Source organism: Mustela lutreola, chromosome 5 (genome assembly GCF_030435805.1).
Source record: "Mustela lutreola isolate mMusLut2 chromosome 5, mMusLut2.pri, whole genome shotgun sequence".
Lineage (NCBI taxonomy): Eukaryota > Metazoa > Chordata > Mammalia > Carnivora > Mustelidae > Mustela > Mustela lutreola.
Window position 1 is genome coordinate 45,466,830 of NC_081294.1, and position 25,058 is coordinate 45,491,887.

Below are 25,058 nucleotides of genomic sequence, written 5' to 3' on the forward strand. Positions count from 1 at the left end.
CCTTTAAGTAGGTCTTTAGATAAAAACAAGTAAGAAAGAGAAGGTCCTCATTCGGGGTAGGACTGACAAGGCCTTGTTTCCTAATTATAGGCCTAGAAAATCCACATTCGTGCATCACACTCATTTCAGATTCCTATGAATGCCAGTGTAGGGGCCTATTCAGCCAGAGCAGCCCCACCCCAGTTGACCTGCCATTTTGTTCTAAAACTTAAATTGACCTTATTTAAAAGCAAGTCCGGGAAACCAGTCCCAGGTAACAAAGTCCAAGAACAAGGGTGGGTCAGGCCAGGTGGAGGTATTCAATCAGTAGGGGGCACGTACTGTCTCCTAGCTACTAAGGAGTATGGGCCCCGCCCTTTGGGAGCCTTTTGGCACCAATCCTAAATAGGCTGGTTCAGATGTCTATTAGGGTAAATTGTAATTCAGTTGGTCGCCTAGCATCACTGTGGAGTTTCCTGGGTGTGTTACAATCTTATTGGCCACCTGTGTGTGGCCAGGCCCAACCACATGGCCTTTGCTCTATAAAAGTCAGTCTGGAAAGCAGGGAGGCCCCGACCCGTCTGTTTGACGGTCGGTTTGATTCCTGATGCTTGGCGCGAAATAAAGCTTTACTTGACCTTTATTTTGTATCAGTCTCGCTCCTTTAATCACGGACCCATTATTGGGGTACCCAATTTTGGGGGACCCAACAGCCAGCCACATGGACTGTAGATTCACGTTTCATAAACCTGTCAATTTAGGCGTCTATGCCTTAAAAAAAAAAACTATCAAAAGCAAGTAAGGTAAATATAGCTTGTCCTTAACACACCTGCAAGGCATTATAAAAAGAAAAAACAAGAATTAGTTTGTAGATGTTTCTATTTCTTTTACACCAAATTAATGAAGTCTCTTTTAATCACAGCCTTTAAAGTTCCCAATAGATCCCAATAGTAGGAAGAAAAGCAGCTTACCCCAGTAATAACATTTTACCAATAAGGTGTTAAGTGAATTGCAAAACAGGGGTTTTGTAGCACACATTAGGACATAGCAGTAAAAGACAAGAGAAAATTTAAAAGAAATAGCACCAAAAGCCGAGGTATCATCAGGAAACTACATCTTGTATCCACCCCAAACAGAATGAAGCATGCACCATCCAAAACTCCTTGCCATAATCCAGTAAGTTTCAAAGCATCCCCTGAATTTACCTTTTTGCCTGCCAAAGAATCGTTATGTTCTTCTCTCTACTCAATCAAGGAACTTTCATTCTTTTTGATTATATTCAGGTTAAAGGTAGGCAATTGTTATTCAGAATTAATTGGTCCTTTCATCGTTTCACTGATGGTCTCCTAAATCCTTAAAAGGACATTTGGGTGGGTGGGGGAAGCTGACCAGAGGGATAAGTAAGAAAAAAGAGGCAGTGATTCACATCTGCCTTTTGCATGATCTAACCTAAAACTGGTCATATTCAGGTGTGTATCTGGATAGATGCATAAGAAGAGTCACTGGTCTGTCCCCATATCGATATCCCTCTCCTTGAAAGAAAAACCTTAGCTATGTTTCTAGATTGAAAAGTAAAAACTGCAAGCCACAACTGTACAAGCATCTGAACAGGTGGTCAGTGGTGTGAGCAGCTTCGAAACCAGATTCAGACACAGAATCTGGGCTTGAGGCAACAAATCAGGACTGGGGACACCAGCTTTAGTAACCACAGGCAACTGTTTTTTTCTGAAATTTCAGAATTAATTACTTTGGGAAGGGTGAGATTTATCTTAAAAAGAACTGTTCCAAAAGTTTTTGGATCATATAGAACAGAATATAAGCAGAGTAACATTTTAGTGCTAATGGAGTATCTTTTTAGCCCAAATCTATTTATTTCCTTCTTGCTTACAAACTGCTCCCTTCCCCCAAAGAAGGCAATTACATAGAAATAGCGTTGAGATCAGTCAATGTTAGAGACTTGTTTTGCTATTTCTGTGGTCTAAAAAAATACTGGGGCTTATATTTGGAAAAGTAAGTAAAGTAAGTAAGTAAAAGATCAATTAACATAATTATTACATTTTATTTAAAGATTTTAGAAGATGAGCAATAGAGCTCACAATATTTACCTCCAACCATAAAGTTGGGAGAATTTTTTAAAAAGAGTGGATAGAGTGGATACCAAATAACTTTTAGGAAGATAACACCTTAGCGGCCTCTTACATTGTTGAAGAGAGCAAAGGAAGGCTTAAGATTTAAAGGATAAAAGTTATATTTATAAACATGCTAAGAAATACATTAAACCAAAACAAAAAAGAATAAGGAGAAACATATTGTGTCTTACAGGTTAAATCCTGTTCCAAATGATTTCTATGGGACTCTATAATCCCCTTCAACAATATTCAAATAACAAAAACCCCATTACTAAAAGAGCTTCAATACTCCTTTGGAGCTGGCTGTTACAGAATTTACCCTGCACATAAGGTATGCATGAAAGACACCCTGGAGAGACTCAGAATACCCGCAAACATGAAATGGTTCTTTAAGTTACACTTGTTTGTCTGGAACCCAGCTGAGTGGGTTCAACTACAACTTGAAGCTTGTCACCTTAGGACAGGAGAACAATTTGAAGCCAAAGGGCACTTTGCCATAGTTAATTCATGTGGCTTCGCGTATACTTCAGATGTTTCTCCTCCATGCCATAACAACTACTAGAATTAAAGAGTACATGAAGAGTACTTTCTAACCAAGTCCAAAGAATTTAGGTAATCATTACAATTTCTATATACTGTTTTCCTAAAGCCACATATTTTATTACAGAAAGGAGAAAGGTAATGGCATCAAGAGATCAAGCACAGGAATTCTAGAATACTAAATTAAGTTGTTTCTCTCTTGCTTCACAAACAATTCTATCAGTGGGCTGCTAAATCACACAGAACCATAACATAACTGTTAGTGTTTTGCATCATGTCCAAGAAAGACCAATATTTTTGCCCGAGTACCCCATTAACCTTTACCTAGAGCTATTATTCTTGAACTTCCCATAAAAGTTTCTTCTCAAATAATTTAGTAATTCTAACAACTTGGAAGGGCAGTATGAAGACCTGAATATTTTAGCCAAGCAGTGAAGGCAACAAACCTCCTTTAAACCTGCTCTCCTGCCTAAATTTTATACACTAAAATAATCCTTTCTCCTTCAATTCTTCAGGGGTACCCAAAAGAAAGTGACATTTCTTGGCTGTCACAAGTTTTGGGTTGAATCTTCTCTGTTCTTCAATGTTCTGACAAAGACCCTGGGCCTACAGCTCATTCCTCTGGTAATTCAGTTTTGTTCTCAATGAGAGAGATCTCCAGTACAGGTAAGAGCAGCTGAAAGGCGTCTTGAATATAGGAAGCACTGTTTGAGGCCTGTCAAGATTGAAAAAAAGAAAATGTCACAGTCACTTAAAAGAGAAAATATACTAAAAAGACAACAAAAAACCAGATTAGTTTGTACAATCTAACTGAATCTGTAACCTGGGAAACAAAAGCATAAACTCAAGTTAGTTAGAGAGGAAAGAACGATCTAGCTCTTAAGATATGAAGTACCCATCACTGGGCCATTAAGGAGGGCAAGTACTGCATGCAGCACTGAGTGTTATATGCAAACATGAATCATGGAACACTATATCAGAAACTAATGATGTACTGTATGGTGACTAACGTAACATAATAAAAAAAAAGGTTAAAAATAAAAGATATGACAGTACCAAAAAAGAATATCAGCATTTTTGTCCAACTTGTCCATCGGAAATGGTAGCTGTTCTTTGACATCCTGCTTGAATTTGGCATTTGAAGCTTATTTATTCCTCTACTAAATGGGTAGGTTCTGTCACAACCTTTTAGTCAATTACTCAAAGGACTTTAGAAGGCTATGACTCTTACACGAACAGGATTTTCAGTCTACTATGACAGCTCTTCTTCCATGGACTCAATAAAATTAGTGAATACAAGACAGAGACTACAAATACGAACAAGGAAAACTGCTTTCAGATGATAAGTATAGATAAATTTCTATGTGGTGTAACAGACATATTTACGAGAAGCATCATGAAATTTCCATGCTCAGAGTTTTCCAGACTTCATTAATATCTAACAAGTTCTAATCTTCCAGGAGAATAATAGAGCGTTCATTACGTTAAGATAAAAATGTACAATTAAAAGGACAAGAGTGTTTCAGATATGTAATCAGGAACAACCAAATCGAAACAGCAATAAGGAAAACCTATTAAGTATTTTACCGTTTTTGGATTTATCAATAGCACGTACTCCTATTTAAACTTTAATGTGACATTTGCTGCCAAATTTTCCAACCAAAAGAGGTCTCAGAGATCATCTGGTTAGATCTCTTATATTGCATATAAAGATAATGAGATTGTCAAGAAGGTAAATGCGTGGTCCAGGGTCAAATCAGGGGAGGCCCAGGACAGGACTAGACTCCTGGTTTGCAAACTTCTCACCTATACTACTACTCTGCCACCTACTAAATCACAAATTTTCAAAAACACTAAGTGTTAATTATCAGAATAATTATCCTGATATTCAAGGGAAACTGTGCAATTAAGGAATTAAAAGCAATTCCTTGGTGATAATTTTAAAAGAATTTAAAACTAAAGAAGTAATAGTCCAATAGTTAAAAAACTTTTTTCAATTCCTACTTAAAACCTAACCAATTATCTCCCCTGACTTACATAAATATATTTAAAACGGAATATCAAACATCTAAATTGTTTGCACAACTGATAAGACAGAGTTTTTAAAATCTGGAATACAGAAAGGGTCGCACAAGAAGGCAATATAATGGGGCGCGTGGGTGGCTCAGTGGGTTAAGCCTCTGCCAGCTCAGGTCATGATCTCAGGGTCCTGGGATTGAGCCCCACATCGGGCTCTCTGCTCAGCAGGGAGCCTGCTTCCCCCTCTCTCTCTGCCTGCCTCTCTGCCTACTTGTGATCTCTGTCTATCAAATAAATAAATAAAAATCTTTAAAAAAAAAAAAAAAAAGAAGGCAATATAATCCATCATGTGATCCTCTTACATCTCCCTTTCCCAAGGACTTAACCCACCCCCTTCCTTAGATCTAATGGACTGATGAGGATTCTGTAAACACAAGCACCTTTGACAAAACAAAGCAAATTTCTTAGCAAGGAATGTTTTGTCTTGTTTTGTAAAAAGTCTTCCCTGTATAAACTTTACTCCTTTCAGAAGCAGCGTTTGCCTGTTTGTAATTTTCAGCCCTTCAGGTTTACCCCTGGTCTCTAGAAGGTGTTTCATGACTAAAGATCATCCACCAGCAGCCAGTGGGCAGGACTGACTACCGACAGCCTACTGCCAGTTTGCACTTCACGCAGCAGCTTCATCATTATGCTTTGTAATAATCAACAGGGAATTTGCATCAACTACACACCATTTTGGTCATAACTGCATCAGTATGGCCAAATTACCAATCTGATTAAAAAAAAAAAGTCAAAAAATAAAGACTGAAAAAGAGCTCATTAATAATACATAATACCCTAAAAGTTAGACTTAAAATTAACTACTGACCTCTAGAAATACTGCAGTGATGAGGGGATTAAGGATGTCTGCCTTTTCTTTGACCTAGGACAGAAGACACACTGTTAAGTAAGCACCAGAAGGCAGAGTGTGATTCCACTTGGAAACACACACACACACACACACACACACACACAAACACGCATACATAATTTAAGCACAGAAGAATTCTGGACTGAGAAAGAGCAAAACATCATCTCCAAAAGTGCTTTAAATTTCTTTCTTTTTGTCTTCCTGTGCTGTCCAATTGATGGTGTATTCCTTTGTAGTTTTTTAATTGACTTTAAAAAGTATCTTCATTTTGGAAGAGGAGGTAGAAATGATACATATGATCAGAAACATTAGAACAATTTTATAACAGAATATGCAGATACGGAACATGTGCTCAAAATACTCAATGGTTTTTAAGATGGGCTATTTGAAAAACATGGAAATACATCATGGAAACTTATTATGTGTTAGCACTTTATAGCTCACTTGCAGGTTTAAAGTATCTTTATGAAACATGAAAAGATTTGGCCTCAGAAGATTAACTTCAAGAATCCCAGAAGCTCTTTTAAAGACAATATTAAGGGGAAAAGAGATATCCCAGGACTATCCCTTACAGGAATAATCTAAAATCATAAAGAAAAATTAATTTGGACTACGTTCTTAAATGAGTTGGAAGGCCCAGAATCTGCTGCCACACTGACACTTACATATTCATCACAAAGTGATTTTTTAAAAATTGAGGTATAACTGATGTACAACACCATATTAGTTTCAGGTGTACAAGATTTGGTATCTACGTAAGTTTTGAAATCAAGATTGTAAATCTTCCAGCTTTTTCAAGATCTTTTTTCAAGATCTTTTATTTTTGGGGGGCCCAAAACCGTAAAATGATCACCACAATAAGTCTAGTTAACATGTGTCACCATACATAGCTACAAAATATTTTTCTTGTGATGAGAAGTTTCAAGACCTATTCTCTGAGCAACTTTTGAATATGCAATACAGAATTATTAACTATACTATGCTGTACATTATACCCCATACCTTTTTTTATAACTGCAAGTTTAGACCTTTTAATCCCCGTCACCTATTTAGGCCACCCTTTACTCCTCTACTGCTGGCAACAACCAATCTGTTCTTTGTATCTATGAATCTGGTTTTACCACAAAATGATTTTTATCTGCTCATTTAAAATGCCCTGATTTTATCCTAATTTGTGGTTACTGATTTCTGATCATGTTCTATAGTTTACACACCTTCAGTAAATTTTTACAATTCCTTTAGAAGAAAGAAAAAAAGTTAGTTGTTTTAATTACAACTCTACTCCTGGTTGGCAACTGCAAAGTATAAGGATCGTAATAGTCTAAGTAAGGGACCGCTCCTTAAAACTAGAGCCAAACGGGGGCACCTGGGTTGCTCAGTGGGTTAAGCCACTGCCTTCGGCTCAGGTCATGATCTTAGGGTCCTGGGATCGAGTGCTGCATCGAGCCCCACATTGGTCTCTCTGCTCAGTGGGAAGCCTGCTTCCCCCCCACTCCCGCTCTCTGCCTGCTGCTCTGCCTCCTTGAGATCTCTCTCTCTGTATCAAATAAATAAATACAATCTTAAAAAAAAAAAAAAAAAACACCAAAAACCTAGAGCCAAACGTTGAGGTTTTTATTTTATCAAAGTCTACATTTCCAGTACAGGAATCAAAGAGTAGCACAAAATACACTGCAAATTTCATAAAAGGAGAAAAAAAAAAATAAGTCGCAAGGATCAGCTAAACAAAGACAAGGTGATCCTAAAATTCACATGAAAATGCATGGGCCCCCCCAAAATAAAAGATCTTGAAAAAAGATCTTGAAAAAGCTGGAAGATTTACAATCTTGATTTCAAAACTTACCACAAAGCTACAGTAATCAAGACAAAATGGTACTGGCATAAAACCAGTAAAACAAAAATGAGAGCCCAGAAATAAACCTGTATATTTATGATTAATTGCTTTTGACAAAAGGGCCAAGACAATTCAATATGGAAATGCTTTTCACCAAATAGTGCTGAGATGACTAGAAATCCACACGCAAAAGAATGAAAGTGCACCCCCACCTCGTACCCTACATAAAAAATTAACTCAAAATGGATTATAGATGTACAAGTAAGAGCTACAATAAAACTCTTAGAAGAAAACACAGGAGTAAATCTTCATGATGTTGGTTAGGCAAAGATTCTTTAGATACAATATACCCAAAGTACTGAACAGTGATAAAAGAGAACAATGACAAACTAGACATATATTAAAAACTTTTGTGCAAAGACACTACCAAGAAAGAAAAAAACAAAACAAAACAAAAAAACCCATGGCCTGGGAGAAAATACATGTATATCATGTATCTGATAACAAACCTATGCCCAGAATATATAAAGCATTTTTACAACTCAACAATGGTAAGTAATAAAAAGACAAATAATTAAAATAATAAATGACAGAAATATAAATAATGAAATAAATAACCCAATTTATAAAATAACTTTTAAAAAAACAAATTTGAAAGTAGGCAAAACTAGAAAAGACATTCTCTAAAGAAGACATACAAATGGCCAACAAGTACATGAAAAGAAGTTCAACATCATTAGCGATTAGGGAAATGCAAATAAAAGCTGCAATGAGATACCACTTGATACCTACTAGGATGGCTAAAATTTAAAAACAAAATAAAACAAAAACAAAAAACAATGGACAACAGCAAGTGTTGATGAGGATGTGGAGAAATTGGAACTTTCATACATTGCTTGCAAGAATGTAAAATGGTACAGCCACTTTGTAGAACAGTTTGGCAGTTATTCAATGGCCCATACCACCCACATGACCCAGCAATCCCACTCCTACCTATCCAAGAGAAAGGAAAGCACACATGCATGTCTGTAGCAACATTACTCATATAGCTGAAAAATGGAAACAATCTAAATGTCTATGAATTGATGAACAGAAAAATGTGGTATATGTTCAAAAAGATTATTTGGTTATTAAAGTAAGTACTGATACATGCTACAATGTGGATGAACCTTAAAAACGTTAGGGTAACTGAAAGAAATCAGCCACAAAATACCACATGTTGTATGATACCATATATATAAAATGTCCAGAACAGACAAGTCTATAGATGGAAAGCAGATTAGTGATGTTTAGCACCAGTAAAGTGTGGAGGGGAAGGGAATGGGAGCAACTGCTAATGGTATAAGGTTTTCTATGGGATGATGAAAACCATCTAAAATTAGATTATGGTCATGGTTGCACAACTCTGTAGATATAATAATAACCACCGAATGGTACACTTGAAATGGGAACATTTTATGGTACGAAAATTTTACATTAATAGAGCTGTTTTTAAAAAGCCCACAGAACAGACATTAGCCCAATAAAAGGCAATAATATTCTTACCCCAGCAGTTGTTAGGCAGGTAGTAAACTCCTTGGACAGAGAAGACAACTCTTTACACAACACAACTGTCATCCTAGGAAAGAAGTGAGCAAAGTCAGGAAGGCTCCTCTTTTTGTTTTTCTTTCTCTCTCTTTTTTTTAAATAAGCATATTTAACAACTATAAGAAAACAAATCACCCCTGGTAGTAAATGTCAAAGAAGCAAGCTTTTTTAAAAGGCAGTAAATATGCCTTCATCAGCTACCTAGTGTATCTGGGGACCCATGTGAACAGGCATTCATGCTACAGGAAGAGGAGTCTCAGTCCTTGGAAAATAATTTTTTCTTCATAATCCTCTAGAAAGTACTAGATTTTCAAGTTAAGTGAAAGGAAATAATGAAAATACATTTTAAGGAGATAAGACAGTACTTAAAAGATCTTACATTCCATTCACAAATGTAGTTAAAATAAATATGCATGCATTCATTCAAGAAATATTTACTGGAAGTCTTCTATATACCAACTAAGCTTTGGCAATTTATCAGTAAACAAGCAAAGGCCCAGTTTCCATGGATTCTTTTCTTTTCTTTTCTTTTTTTTTAAGATTTTATTTATTTATTTGACAGTCAGAGATCACAAGTAGGCAGAGAGGCAGGCAGAGAGAGAGGGAGGAAGCAGGCTCCCCGCTGAGCAGAGAGCCCCACTGGAGGCTCAATCCCAGGATCCTGAGATCATGACCTGAGCCGAATGCAAAGCCACCCAGGCGCCCCTCCATGGATTCTAACTTATTTGATGATTAATGGGGAGCCTATACATATGTGTGTGTGTTTATACACAAATACACCTACTGTACACATATATATGTGTGTGTACATATAAACATAGATATATAGGTGGACAAGTAGAAATAGCCACTTTTCCAAAGAACAGGACACCATGAAGTCGAGTCCCTCATCCTAAGTATTTTGAAGACAAAACCGGCCCTCTGTTGTGGGATGTCAGAGAACAGTGAAGTATAGGTCTGGAAAACATCAAGGGTCCCTCCCAATCCTAACACACTAAACATTCTCACAAATTTTTTTCCAATGAAAATTCTCATTATTTAATTAGATTTATTTAGAAAGCAGCAGATGTATTTTTTTCTCTTGTGCCTATCTATTTTCTATTATTTTTAAAATTTTTATTCAAAATCAGCAATATGGTGGGAAAGGGGGCTTAGGGACTTAGCCTAGCCTGGGATTAAATCCCTGTCAGCAGAAACTGGGCAGATTATTTCATTTTTCTTGAGAGTGTTTCCTTATTTTCTTTAAAGCGGGACTAATCATTTACCTTTAGAATTACTGTAAAAATTAGAAATGATACACCTAAGTCCCTTAGCATGGTGCCTAGCACATAATTAGCTCTCAATAATGAATATAACCATTATTAAGAATTCAGGTTCTTAGAACTATTCTCTGTTTTGGGGCATCTGGGTGGCTTGGTCTGTTAAGCCTCTGCCTTTGGCTCAGGTCATGATCCCAGGGTCCTGGGATCATGCCCCATATCAGGCTCTCTATTAAGCACGGAGCCTGCTTCTCCCTCTCCCTCTGCCTCACGCTCCCCCTGTTTATGCACTAGCTCTCTCCCCCTCTATCAAATAAATAAATAAAATCTTAAAAAAAATTTTAAAAGAACTACTGTTTTTATTTATGTAAAATTTTATTTTTATTAAAACCAGTATCTGAGAACTAGTTTCAGATTATCAACAATAAAAAATAATTACTAAAACAACCAGTTAATAAAAACATTTATAATGTAGACCTATGGGTCAATGAAAAGAAATAACCCCTTCGGCTACTTAATAACTAAAACCCAAAATGAACAAATCTCTAACCTGAGAATAGTATCTTGTCGAGAGGAAAGTTTCTTAAAACTTTGGAAGGAAGCTGAGAAAACTCTGATCAATTTGCACCCCTTAAGGAATACCCTTTATACTTACTGGGAAAGAGCTCTGCTCCTTTCTATGGCGGTCACTTCCTGCTTCTGGCCATGCAGAACCAGAGCTGCTGTTTTGTGAAACAGTTCAATTGAGCAGGCAGTCAGTTCTGCTAGGCTCCGGATTGCAAATGCATGAATATCCTGAACAGAAAAACAAAACAAGGCATTGGCTTTTATTTTGTTTTGTTTTTAGCCCAGAGGAAATGCTGTCAGCTTGCTTCTCTCATACTGGAAGATTCGGTATCTTGAAAGCAGCAGAGACCAATAGCTGCTCTTCAGTAAACCTCCTCTTCTACCAGGGCAGGGATGTCATTTTACAAGCTGGGCTCATAACTACAAAAACAGAAGCTCCCCTGAAGTCAGATGTGACCACGTGACTAAGTTTTGGCCAAAAGATTTAGATAAAAAGGGGCTTATAGCAGCTTCTGGGAACTTTCCTCATGATACATACAACACACACAAACCCTTAGTCTCTTTTTCTTCACTCCTTTCATTCTACAGTCTGGAACAAGACTGCTACAATCTTGGATTACAAGGTCGAAATGATGAGTAGTGATACAACAAAACAGAAGGTGCCTACGTCCCTGATCGTGATACCAACATCTCCACACCATTAAAAAAGAAAAAAGGTTTAGTTGCTTTGGTACCTCTATTGAATTTTTATTGATTTGGTCAGTTTTTTCTGTTTCCAACTGTTTCTCTCCTTCTTCCTTTTCTTCTAATGGCTTGGCCAGAGATGTATTGATCCATTCATAGGCAGTATTTCTTGCCTAAATAAGAAAAAGATTACTGCCCATCAACAATTCAATTCAGCTCACCGGAAGGTAACTATATACATTGTGCACCTACCAGAAATATGTTAGCATCATGTAAGTCAGCACTATTGTTCTCACCCAAACATACATTTATCATACACCTATCTACTTACCTTAGTACTTCTCTTAACACCACCTAACACTATGGTCCACTCATTCCTTCTTGAAATTCTCTAGTCCTTTGGCCTTCTTGAAAACTGAGGTATAACTTACACAAAGTGCACAAATCTTCAGAGCACAATTCAAGAAATGTTCACATGTGTATATGCCTTTGTAACTGCAACCTAGATCAAGATCTGGAATATTCCCATCACCCATTTAGAAGGTCCCCTCATGCCCCTTCCAAGTCAATACTGCTTAAACCAGGGGCACCTGGGTGACTCAGTGGGTCAAGCCTCTGTCATGATCTCAGGGTCCTGTGATTGAGCCCCATGGTGGGCTCTATGCTTTGCGGGGAGTCCGCTTCCCCTTCTCTCTGCCTGCCTCTCTGCCTACTTGTGATCTCTCTCTCTGTGTCAAATAAATAAATAAAATCTTAAAAAAAAAAACTGCTCAAACCGAGTCACTGTTCCCCTTGCCCAAAGGTAATGGTTCTTCTGTCTCACTGTAAATTAATTTTACCTGTCTTTAAAATGCATACAAATGAGATCTTAAATCCTTTCTAATTTGTGTTTGGCTTCTTATACCTAACATACTGTCTGTTAGGCTTATCCTTGTTATTCCAAGTATCAGTTGCTGATTCTTCTTGTTGTGTGGTAGTTCATTTTATACATATACCATAATTTGCCATTCTCCTGATGATGGGTCTTGAGTTGTTTCCAGTTTTCTTTGACTTTTCTAATACCACCATCTTCCAGTTCTGCCCCCACCCTTACAAGCATTCCTCCTTAGGCTCTTGTATGTACTGATCCTTCTTTTTCAGCCCCTTAAACACAGCATCACCTGGAGTTCTAGCCTAGCCCTCTACTTGTCTCACCCTATACCTTTTCCCTCAACCCATCCTGATTCTATAATTTTAAGTATTCCCTACCTGTTGCAAACTCCTAAATCCTTATTTCCAGCACTGACCTCTTATGAAATGACATATTCCAACTGTTTGCTGGACATATATATTAGGATATGTTATAGGCTGATTATTCCTCTTCCCTTCAATGGCTCCCCATCAACCAGATCATGTTCTTACGCATGACTAAAGAAGTACCCATGACCTAGACCCTACCTACTTCTCCAGCTTCATCTCTGACCACTTTCCATTTTTAAGATCTGATAATAATGACCTATAATGTGCCCATTCTTTGTTCATGCTATTCCCTTAGGTTAGAATGCCCTTCCTCACCCTTTTCTTTTCTCTAAATAAAGGCAGCTCTTAGTTTTCTTTCAGTCCTCCAACCAGACATTGTTCTTTCCAGGAAACTTTCAAAAACCTTCCAGGAGACTGGGCACCTAAACAACCCTGTTCTATGTCCACAGTCCCCTGAACACCCCTTCAACTTAGTACTTACCAAAAGACACTGAAATTAAATGTGCATATCTCCTACATAAACAACATTGCTATAGGATGGTTACAAACTGTGAATTAAATTTACACACCCAGTGCCTGCACACTACTGAGGATACCTACTGTTTTTACCTAGCCAGCATTCATATCTCCTTTCTTTTGGTAGGAGGTTCCAGATTTTTCTCAGCTCATGTGATTTGGGTAGGGTTGCTCCCACCCTCTGGCTCTAAGGGTTGGCAAATAATTCAGGTTTAGTTACCAAGAATATTAACCCCCTGTTCATACACCCATCCAGGGATGGAAAAGTGACCCTAACCGAGGTCAATGAGCATCAGTTTCAGGACATCTGATAAAATTACTGGGGAAGAGAAGCCCCCCTTCTGTTGGAAAAAAGTCAGCCTGAAGTTACCAGTGGTTATCCTACCAGCATGTGGAAAAGATTCTCTAAGAATAAAGCCAAAACAGAAGAAAGCAGAGTCAAGAGATTGGTGTGAGGACTGGTGTAGAGTTCCTGGGTAGAGAGCCATGCCTGAAGTCAGTCTTGCCCCTTGATTTTCTAGTTTCTTGAGCCAATGAATGCCCCTTTTTTCTTAAGCCAGTCTGACTACAGTTTGTCATTTGCAACTGAGAGTGTCCTAGATTCTAAGAAAAGATTTATTGTCATTAAATGAAGGCATCCACTTGAGGAACTTTATACAGACAGAACGCACTCAGAGCTTTAACTAGGCAATTAGGAATCCAAAGAAGACTGTAAGAGTCATTCCAGCTGAGAAATGAAAATCACAGGTTTTATTAAACATACAGCACTGAGGTTGAGCCTTTAAAATCAACATATGGGGCTACACCCAACGCTAAATCATGAATGACCTAGAGCAGAACCCATGTACCCAGATATTCATTGAAAGGTTCTTTCTCCTATGACACAGGAACTCCCATAAAACCCCTCAAGAACAATCTGGCTCTGATCTATAAGTTCAGATCAGAACTTGCATTAACTTGCATTAACCTCTGCATTAACCTCTCAAATTAAAAAAAATAATAACTATATAAAAGATTGGAAACAAGAAAACTCAAAAACTGTGAAGCAACTAGTAAGACCAGCGCAGATGGGGCCTTTATTAATTAGTTCATCCATTATAAATATTTACAACACACTGTTCTAGGTGCTGGGAGTACAGTGGCAACTAATAGAAACCATGGTCCTGTTCTTCTCTACTCTAGTGCAGAAAGACAATTAACAAATGAACAAATTAGCAAAGAAAATAAAACGGAGAGATGGAAAGATGGACTGGAAGAGAAGGCAGACTTGGCTTGGGTGGTCAGGAGGGTCTCGAGGAGTGAAATTTGAGCCAAAATCTGAAATCTAAAAGGAGTCAGCCATGCAAATATTTAGACAATGAGAGCTATAAGCAGAGGAAAATCAGGTGGGTGTACTGAAGGAACAGAAGGAAGACCAATATGGGAGAAGCATGGTAGAAGATGAGGTTGGAGTGGTGAGATTTTGAGAAAAGAGGAACAGTGAGAGATGAGGCTGGAAAGAATCCTAACAGATGACTAACAGTCTAAATAGTATGTGAAATACTCTGCAATTCCTTTGAAGAGATAAAATGAGAGAAAAACCAGGGATTGATTTGTGTCAGATTAAAAGAAGAAAGAAAAATGAAGATAAGGCCACACAAAAGAAGAAAACTGGTATCATAAATGTAGTACACTTGAAGGAGATGTTTAAGTAGGCACAGCACATACTCAGAATGACTGCTCTTGAAGTCATTATGAACTACTGTGCCAAATCAAGGTAATTTATCATACCTTTTGAAAATATGCAATACTACCCAGGCCTCACACCCAGAATTCAGTCTAGACCTTCCCACTGGAGAGGCCTGGAGACTTAGAATTAAAAGGCACCTTGGAGGAGCGCCTGGGTGGCTCAGTGGGTTAATGCCTCTGCCTTCAGCTCAGGTCATGATCCCAGGGTCTTGGGATCGAGCCCCACATTGGGCTCTCTGCTCGCCAGGGAACCTGTTTCCTTCTCTCTCTCTCTGACTACCTCTCTGCCTATTTGTGATCTCTGTTTGTCAAATAAATAAATAAAATCTTAAAAAAAAAAAAAAAAGACACCTTGGAGCTTAGTTTCTACAACCAACTTGTTTTTTTATCAGTTGGAAAAAAAAAACAAGGCTTAGAAAAGAAATGGGATCTGGGGGGCCTGGGTGGCTCAGTGGGTTAAGCCTCTGCCTTAAGCTCAGGTCATGATCTCAGGGTCCTGGATCGAGCCCCACATCGGGCTCTCTGCTTGGCAGGGGGCCTGCTTCTCCCTTCTCTCTGCCTGCCTCTCCGTCTACTGTGATCTCTCTGTCAAATAAATAAATAAATAAATAAATAAATTTTTAAAATTAAAAAAAAAAAAGGAAAAGAAATGGAATTTGCCCACATCACAAGTATCAGAATAAGAATCAGAACTGTGTTCTCAGACTCCTGCTTCATTGCTTTTCCCCTTTATGACACAGTATCCCATATAAACCCTTGGGGAAAATCAGGCCCTGATCTTTAACTATTCTACCTCTTATGACTCGACACCCAAAATGTAAACAATGTGAAGACTGCTTCCAGAGAATGACTAGTAGTACCAAACAGCTAAGGGGTTACTTGCTTTTTTAAAATAACTTATTATGATCTCCTTGAGTACACAAATTATGTTTTTTTAATTAGTATTTCCCTAGCACCTAGCAAAATAAAGTTACTTGACATATGTGTATTTATCAAATAATTGAATGTATAATACATGAGGCTAGCTTCCATACATAGGACAATTAATGGTGAGCATTTACAATGAGTCAGGGACTCCATAAAAGTTTTGTGTGTATTAACTAACACATTAATTCTTCACAAGAACTCTATATCATCCCTTTCTTATAAAGAGGATAAACAACTTACTCAACACCACAAAGTAAGAAATAGTACATTTGGGATTTTAAGGACCAATAAAGCAAAGATCTAGCCTTGAAGAAATTTAAGATTTAGGATGGAAGGTGGGGTACCCAGGTAGCTCAGTCAGTTAAGCATTCGACTCTTGATTTCAGCTCAGGTCATATTCTTTCTCTCTATCCCTCAAATAAGTAAGTCTTTAAAAAAAAAAAAAAAGGGGGCGCCTGGGTGGCTCAGTGGGTTAAAGCCTCTGCCTTCAGCTCAGGTCATGATCCCAGGGTCCTGGGATGGAGCCCCGCATCGGGCTCTCTGCTCAGCAGGGAGCCTGCTTCCTCCTCTCTCTCTCTGCCTGCCTCTCTGCCTACTTGTGATCTCTACCTGTCAAATAAATAAATAAAATCTTTAAAAAAAAAAAAAAGGATTTAGGATGGGAGGTAAGGTATACACATTTAAAAAAACAAATAAAAACAACTTATGACACATTTATAAAAATACATATGCATAAGGTTAAGAGAATAAAGCAAAATGCTAAAGTACAAAGCATGTTAAACTGTTGTATAAAAAGAAAATATATCTGCTTATCTTTAAAATACATCTACTTATCTAAAAAAAGAAACACAAGAAGGACATGCCAAAAAGCAAGAAAGTTTAATATCTAAAAGGGGAAGGGCAAATGGAATGGATGGGAATTATACAGTTTTGACTTTCAGAAACATGATAATACTCTATATATTCAAAAATTAAATTAACACGGAGATAGCAAATAAATCATATATTCCTTCCGTAGGTTGTTTTTATAGTAGAATGGGCAAAGCAATGAAACTATTTCAGATGCATTATGGAACTGAGGAAATAAGGACATGCGCTAAAGTTGGGAGATGGGGTTCTTTCTGTGAAAGAAGAGAGACACAAACGTGTCATGAGGAAAGGCAAGGCAGGAAGAACCCTGCTGGGATGGACTGAAATTGGGAGTTGTCAGGATGAACTCATGATCTCTAACATATGTATGTATGTGCATGTACAAATACAGGGGTGTGTGTACCTGAGTACATTTCCTAGCTCTGCCCACAAGGCCTAGAAGCAAAGACACCATAGCAGTGAAGAAGAGCACATCCACTACCCACATCTTAGCCTGGACTATTAAAAAGGAACTATGGCTCCTTGAAGAAATGGCTGATTCCAGGGAAGGCATATGGAAGGTACAAAGTGAGTCCAGGGTATCTTGTTATGACAGAAAATAAGGAAATATTCCAAACAATGATAAGTGCATGTCACACAGGAGTCCATTTGAAGGACAATCTGAATATCAAACTAACTAAAACAGTAATGAATCACAAACCAAAGGAAAAAAACAGAAACCTGTGAGATCATATTAAATAACAGATAATAAATAAAGAAACAGGAGAAGGGAGAGCTCATAACTATAGTAGAATGCCAAAGCTCACTGATAAGTGTGGAGCAAATGCTGGGGTTAGAATACATCATCACAGTAAACACTGATGCAGCAAGAACCATGCATAGATGCCAAATCTAAGAGGGAAATTGAAGAATCAGGATATTTGTTGGTCTTAAAATGTCTCCCACAGAAAGTTTATTAGTACCACAGGGGAAAATTTGTAAGAATACAGTGAGAAATCAGGCAACACATCACAATAAGGGGAAGATGGACATCATGTGCTGTAGGTGTGATAGCCTGGGAAGGATACGATGTCACTTATGAAGTGTCTTGCTTGGGAAGGCATAACCTGACTTTAGTCATGAGAAAACACAAGACAAACCCCAAATGAGGAATACTCTATATTTATATAGGGGGAAAGGAGTTTGTTATTTCTCATCATAAAAGACAAAGAAAGATGAGGAACTACTCCATATTAAAAGAGAATAAAAGTACTTGACAACTAAACACAATTCATGATTATGTACTAGCTCCAATGTTAGAGGAATAAATTTGATTCAAAGGACATTTTGGGGCCAACTGCCAAAATCAGAATGTGGACAAGTGGACAAGAGATTAAATAAAAATATGGTATCAGGGATGCCTGGGTGGCTCAGTCCATTAAGCCTCTGTCTACGGTTCAGGTCATGATCTCTGGGTCCTGGGATCGAGCCCTGAGTCAGGCTCCCTACCCAGTGGGGAGTCTGCTTCTCCCTTTCCCTCTGGTCCTTCCCCTGCTCACGCTCTTGCTCTCTCTCTAATAAATCTGTTAAAAAAAAAAATATATGGTGTCAATGTTAAGTTTAGAGCAAGTGAGAACTACTGTGGTGACATAAGGAAATATCTGTATTCTTAGTAGGTACATATTAAAATATTTATGAATAAAGGGCTATCACGTTTACAATTACAGTCCCAATAATAACAACATGCATGCGTGCATGTGTGGTGCTGTACAGGGGAGAAAGGGAAGAAGGGGAAAGGGGGGGAAGGGATAGGACATGTAATGAGAGAACAAATGCTCAAACACAAATGATTAAATGTATGGAGTTAACTGTTAACAAAGGGTGTATCTGCATAAAAGATATTGTATTTTATTTGCTTTATTTGTGCAACTTTTCTCTAAATTTGATATTATTTCCAACTCAAAAAACACTACCATGATACAAGCTAGAAGTGCTGAGGTCAAGTGCTACAGGTGAGACAAGGAAGATGAGCTGCCTGAAAATTTTCCTGGGGAATGTAGCATTTTCACTGGGCATGACAAAGTGGGCTAGCAAATCAAGCATCACATTCCTTGCCCTGTGGTATGCAAGTGACTATAATGGCTATCCTGGCCAGGCAGCAATGTATGCCTGCCATTAACTGGTCCAGAGATGGTTCCAGAGACTGGGAGAGGATGGTGAAGAGGCAGCAAGCAGCTCAAGACCCAGTGGATAGTGTCCCATGAGCTGGCACTGGCATATATGCGAGGTGAGTATTGCTCTGAAAACAGACCCTCCCTACTGACTTTGACTAAAGCCCTTCCATGTTCCAAATGTGTGAGGATAGCTCAGACACCACCATCAAAGACCAAGGCTTAGGCCAAGGGACTCTCATTTGCACAAGCTAAAGGGTCACTGTGCTGCGGGAAATGATAACCTCCATCCAGTCCATAAGGACTGGGGCCACATTCCATCATCTTTGAATCACTCAGAGCCCTGAGAAGAGGAAGACCTCAATTGAGGCAAGCCCACTGGTCTCATAAAGGCTGCCAACCCTGTGGCCTAATAAGAGCTTTCAGATAAGCAGCATTCCAAATGAAAACAGGTGAGGGTGGCAGAAGTGTGGGGCAGGCAGGGCAGATGTGAGATCTGCATGCTAACCTGTCATAGCAGAAGGCAGGTAGAAGATATGGAACTCAGAATATACCCCCAGTTTGTTGACACCCTTGCCACGAAGTTAGAATCTTATATTCTTTATCTACTAAATCAACACAAGAAAAAAAAGAAAGAAAGAAAGAAAGAAAGAAAATCACCAAGTAATAACTTACCCTGGCAAGTTTCTCGGGTTTGGAGGAGACATGCAGCTGGGAAAATAGATCTGTTATCTCTTTGGTAAAGTCTTCGTCCCCTGAAAAAAAAAAAACAAACAAACAGGGGCACCTGGGTGGCTCAGTCAGTTTAGCATCTGCCTTGGGTGCAGGTCTTGGTTCCAGGGTCCTGGGATCAAGCCCCATATCTGCTCCCTGCTCATTGGGGAGCCTGCTTCTCTCTCTCCCTCTGCCTCTCCCCCAGCTTATGCACGTTCGTGCTCTCTCTCTCTTGAAAATATATAAATAAAATATTTAAACAAAAAAACAGAAACAAAAACAAAAACAAAACTCAAGTCCTATTTAAGACACTGCAGAAAGACTGATAGGGATGGGGGTGGTGGGCGGTAAGAAGAAGAGAGGCATGGCAGGAGCAGCAGCACTAATAGTAACAGCAATTTAAATGAGCATGGTGCGTTAGTGCTTACAGAATCCTTCTATATATGCCAATGAATTCTTTCAATAGGCTTGCAAAAAAGTATCATTATCCCATTTTAGAGATGAACTAGGGCTTGAAGGGGTTATTTCCACAAAATTGCACAGCAAAGATTAGGAGTCAAACCTTGGCCTTTCCACTCCAGTCCAAATCCTGTGCTCTTTATATTACATTCCAGATGTAGGAATGAGAACTGGTGAAGGCAGAGTACTAAGCAGGTACTATGTCTGTTCTTCTAAGAAAGCGGAATTTAAGTCAGGATATAAAAAGTGAGTATAACTTAGCCAGGAGAAAAAAAAGAGTCCCGAACAGTGAAAACAAGTAAAAGATACCAAGGTGAAAGAAAGCACGGAAACAAGTTTAATATGTTTGGAAGTGTCTTAATGTAAGGGAGAGAAGAGAGGTAAGAACGGAGCTAGAACATTAAGTAGGATCCAGGTAAAAGATGTCCTTAAAAACCAATGGTGAGGAATCCCAGCTTTTTATTAAGGGGGTGAGGAGACACTGAATGATTTTAAAGAGAGACAGGTATGTCCAATTGAAATTTTAGAAAGATCCACTCTGACTCCTGGGTGGAGATGAACTTAATTGGGAGCAAGAAGGGGAGCAGAAGGCTGAGGATCCAGGCAGGAGATAATGATGGATAAGAAGAAAGGAAAAGAAAAAGGGATTCCACAGTATTGGAAGAATGGTAATAAAGCTATGGGTTAAGAAGCCTAAGAGATGATGGGAAACATATTATGCTTATATTTGAAACATACAGGCAAATAGGTGAGTCAATATAAAAAAAAAAAAAAAAACCCACATCCAAACAAATGGCTAGAAATGCTGTTTTCCTTTCTACTCATCTAAATTTTACTTAATTTCCTCAGACCAAAGCTTCTCTTAACTGTACAATGTAGCAAGAACTCTTGTATATAGAAATCTTCTAGCACTTATAATCTATACAAGTACTTCTTAATCACCGGTTTATGGTTTACCAGGGCAAATGATTACTTCTTCATACCTATTTTCTCCCCAAAACCCTTAGGAAAAAAATTCCATCTTTTCTTCCCTCTCCATTTGCTATCCCTTTTCTCTTCTCTCTTGGTGTTCAAGACAGAATTCAAATAGTTTGGTGATCCTCATTATAAAAGGGTTGGGAAAAGTTGGTCTTCTAAATACTATAGCTGTAACCTATATCACTCCTCTTAGCAACACCTAATCAAATTCTACTGCCTAAAAATCTAAAATCTAACAGGCATTTTGTTTTCCTAGCAAAGCTTCTAAATTATCTGGGAGCAAGGGAGTATCTGATACTATACTGGGATCCATGTACCCCAAGGGGCTCACAAAATAATCCAATAAAGTATTGGGGGAAAAACAAAACATTTTATTTGTAGACAGTTGTCTTCTCCTTTTAAAAACTTCTATTTTAGGGTATACTTTAGAACATATGTAATATATTATTATAGCAGTACATATATATAATTTATAAACATCAAATGTACATACACTAAATCTAAGTACTCAAAAAAACTTTTATTGCTAAGGTTGATCAAAAAATGTTTGGAGAGCCTGTCATGTACGCCCCACAGACCTAAGTGTAAAAAGTAGTTGCTGTGTTAAGATAAAAGTGTGAGGATGAGGGATGCCTGGGTGGCTCAATAGGTTGAATGTCTGTCTTTGGCTCAGGTCATGATCCCAGGGTTCTGGGATCAAGTCCAGCATCGGGCTCCCTGCTCAGCAGGGAGTCTGCTTCTCCCTCTGCCTGCCACACCCCCTGCTTATGCTTGTGTGCCCGCTCTCTCTCTCTCCCCACCTCGTTCTTACAAATAAACAAATAAAATCTTTTTTAAAAAGAGGGGGAAAAAAGTGTGAGGATGGAAAGGAGGCATGGCTAGAGATTTGGTGGGACTTAGAAGAGGCTGGGGTCTCCATTTTCTGTGGTTTCCTCTCCCCTTTGATACCACAGCCTTTTTTTTTTTTACATTTTCATTGAAATGTAATACCAAGGTCAGTGTTGCATTTTCACCCAAAATCCCTGGGGGAAAACTGTTGGGGAGGGTAGTGTGTAGCACTGTAGTGCTCTCTTTTCAGAGCCCTCTATCTCTGGCAAACAGGTAGTGGAGAAAAATATCAGAGACACAAATCCTTCTTTTCAGAAACGCCTTAGAGTCCTCAGAATGGTACTTAAAGATCAGGATTTCTGATTACTATGCAAAGCCAGATGTTGACTAAATTGAACAAATACTGTTAATGGTATTATGTACAAATAAATTAAGTTTATAAATAACTGGGGACTGCCACACTTGGGTTTAGTTAGGAACAATGGAGCAACTTAAGTAAATAAAAATTAATTTATGGATTTCCTGCTAAGCACAGATCTTTATTTACTTATGCCACCCTGATAATGAAAATAGCAGCCACCATCTGTTAAGTGCTTACCATGTATCAGACCTTAAATATTTTATTTAGTCCTTATACCAACCTGAGAGGGATTAGCATCTTCTTCTTAAAGATGAGAAAACAGAATTTCAGTGTTAATTATCCAAGGTCATATGACTTAGGAAACAGCAGATCTTGATTTTGAACTCAGGTCTAACTCCAAAACCCATCCTTTCATCCACTAAGCTATACTGTCTATTCAATACTTCAGGTAAGCTTAAAAACTTTTATTCAAGCGCCATTTTATATCAGGACCAGTATCTTTACATAGAATATATAGCAAGGTGTTATATAACCAGCCAATGCGACCTCTTAGAAAGCAGTACAAAACACAGATGGGAACAAAAAAGAGGAATTATCTCTCAGTATAATATCCATACATTCTACTTCACCTCCTTCTCTCAAAGAAAGGCCTTAAGACTCTCAGTCAGACGTTCCTTTTAATATACAACTTGAGTAAGAGTAGGTTAACTGGTTTTCCACCCAAAGCTGATTAAAGATAGAAAATGAGATTCAGAGGGTATTAGAAGCAATCTCACTGAAAGTGAAGAGAATTAAAAGATGGACAAATAAATGCACAGAACATAAAGATGCACAATTCTGAAAAATAACAGAAACATCTCTAAAAGCATAGCAGTTTAGGATAATTTAATATAGCAGCTCTCAAAAACACTTTGATCTCAGGACCCCTTTACATTCTTAAAACTTTTTGAGAACCCCCAAGAGGTTCTCAAAAAGTTCTTTTTTAATGTAAGTTACATATCTGTCAACACTTATCATATTAAAAATTAAAACTGAAATGTTTGAATTCCTTAAATACACTTGACATAATTTTTAAGAAAAACAACTATATTTTCCAGAAAAGAAAAATTTTAGTGAGATGAATGCCACTGTTTTATATCTCTGCAAATCTCTTTAATGCCTAGCTTAGAGACAGCTGGATTCTTTTATCTGCTTTTACCTTCACTTTGTTGTGATATGTTGTTTTAAGTACATGGTGTATTCAAGCTCACATAGTTGGAAAGAGGAGAACAACTTTAATTGCCTTTGCAGATAATTGTGGATATTCTTTAATACCACACCAAAACTCAACAAATAGTCTTAAAGGCTAGTTATAATGTAGAGCCTGAAATCGCACAATGAAATTTTGAATTCAGTTACATTAAATTAAAATCTACTGGTCTATTTTTTGCCCAGATATGACTTTGCAACACCACTCATTAGTCATCTGGAAAATACTGATTCTCTGAATTATGCAAATCTTCTAAATGCCATCACATTTAAATACGCCTAGGAGATCAAATTTGTTACTACGACCACGAATTTCATCAAAAAAATCTGTAAGCACTAGGAAGCTGTCAAGCTCACCACAGCAACAAACGTAAGTTTTACAAAATTCTAACTTTAGGTTAATTTAAATTTTACTATTCACAAATATTTTTCCGTCAAGAAAGGCTCATTTCATTCATTTTCAAGAAAATGTTTACCAAATAGCCTGCTCTGAAGAGTCTGTGTGACTGCAATCTTTTTAAATAAAAATAGTGTCCCATGAAAAAACAGGTACTTGCACTTACAGCTGAAATAACAGTGCTTTTCCTTGAGACAACTTCAGTATGCATCACACAAATATGAAAAATAAGTGTACTCAAGGGTCAAGACTCAGTGAGATAAATCACTGTTACTGTTTCATGAGGACAAGCTTAAATGAAACTGGCACCTTAAAAATATTTTATTTATTTATGTATTTACTATGAATGCATGGGAGTGAAAATAAAGTATTAGCACAATTTGGTATCACTGTCTTATCTGTGTTAAAACACCAGTAATTCTACTCCCCACCGCTTTTGCACCATCAGTGTGAATGTCAAAATAACACATTTTTTAAAAAGAAAAAAGACATTTTGGTATTATGATGCAGAGTTTTGACTCATGGATTCCCTGCAAAGATCCTGGGAACCCAAGAATCTGCAGACCACACTTTTCAAATCACTAACTTAATCTACCATATGAGTGATTGACTCATACGTCTTGATGGACCCTGAAAGAATTTTTCTAGTCATTTTTAATGTTGGTTTTGTTTTTTATTTTTACTTTTAATGTTTGTAACTGATCATTTCATTAAAAAAAAAAAGGCAAAAAAACTGTACTCCTTAGATTCTACTAAAAAAAGTTAGTGTATAATGCATATTAGAAATATTTCCAGCTAAACTTTAAAATAAAACAACTCTCAAAAGCTTAAGATTCAGTTGACTAGAAATTATGCCTTATGTAAATGACCTTGTTTCCTGATAATTACTAATATTTTTAGGAGTATGCAGATACTAAGAATATGGCATTTAAAAAAAGCTTTGGAAAATACAAAAACAAATCATCACCTACATTTTGGATAACCGCCACCCTGCATGCCTGAATTCAAGATGAGGACAGGGATCATTGGAGTCAGAGAGTCAGAGGAGCAGTATCTAGGGATATAAAAGCTCACAGGGATGACCAGCCAGACTGAGGCAGGAATCTAACAAGGGCGATTCTCTAAGCAAAAAAAG

At 37.8% G+C, this 25,058-nt stretch overlaps 1 protein-coding gene across 5 annotated transcripts in view; it reads right to left on the reverse strand.

Annotated features, from left to right (window-relative positions):
• Window positions 1–840: 840 nt before the first annotated feature.
• Window positions 841–25,058, reverse strand: part of FAM114A2 (family with sequence similarity 114 member A2) — a 34,522-nt gene continuing 10,304 nt past the window's right edge. For all 5 annotated transcript variants that reach the window (XM_059174103.1, XM_059174104.1, XM_059174105.1 and 2 more), the window contains exons 9-14: window positions 19,614–19,693; window positions 11,559–11,681; window positions 10,913–11,052; window positions 8,957–9,029; window positions 5,536–5,589; window positions 841–3,363 (exon numbers count right to left, since the gene is read on the reverse strand). In XM_059174103.1, the coding sequence (XP_059030086.1) occupies window positions 3,262–3,363; window positions 5,536–5,589; window positions 8,957–9,029; window positions 10,913–11,052; window positions 11,559–11,681; window positions 19,614–19,693 (572 nt within the window). In that variant the 3' untranslated portion in view covers window positions 841–3,261. The remainder of the gene's footprint in view (window positions 3,364–5,535; window positions 5,590–8,956; window positions 9,030–10,912; window positions 11,053–11,558; window positions 11,682–19,613; window positions 19,694–25,058) is intronic.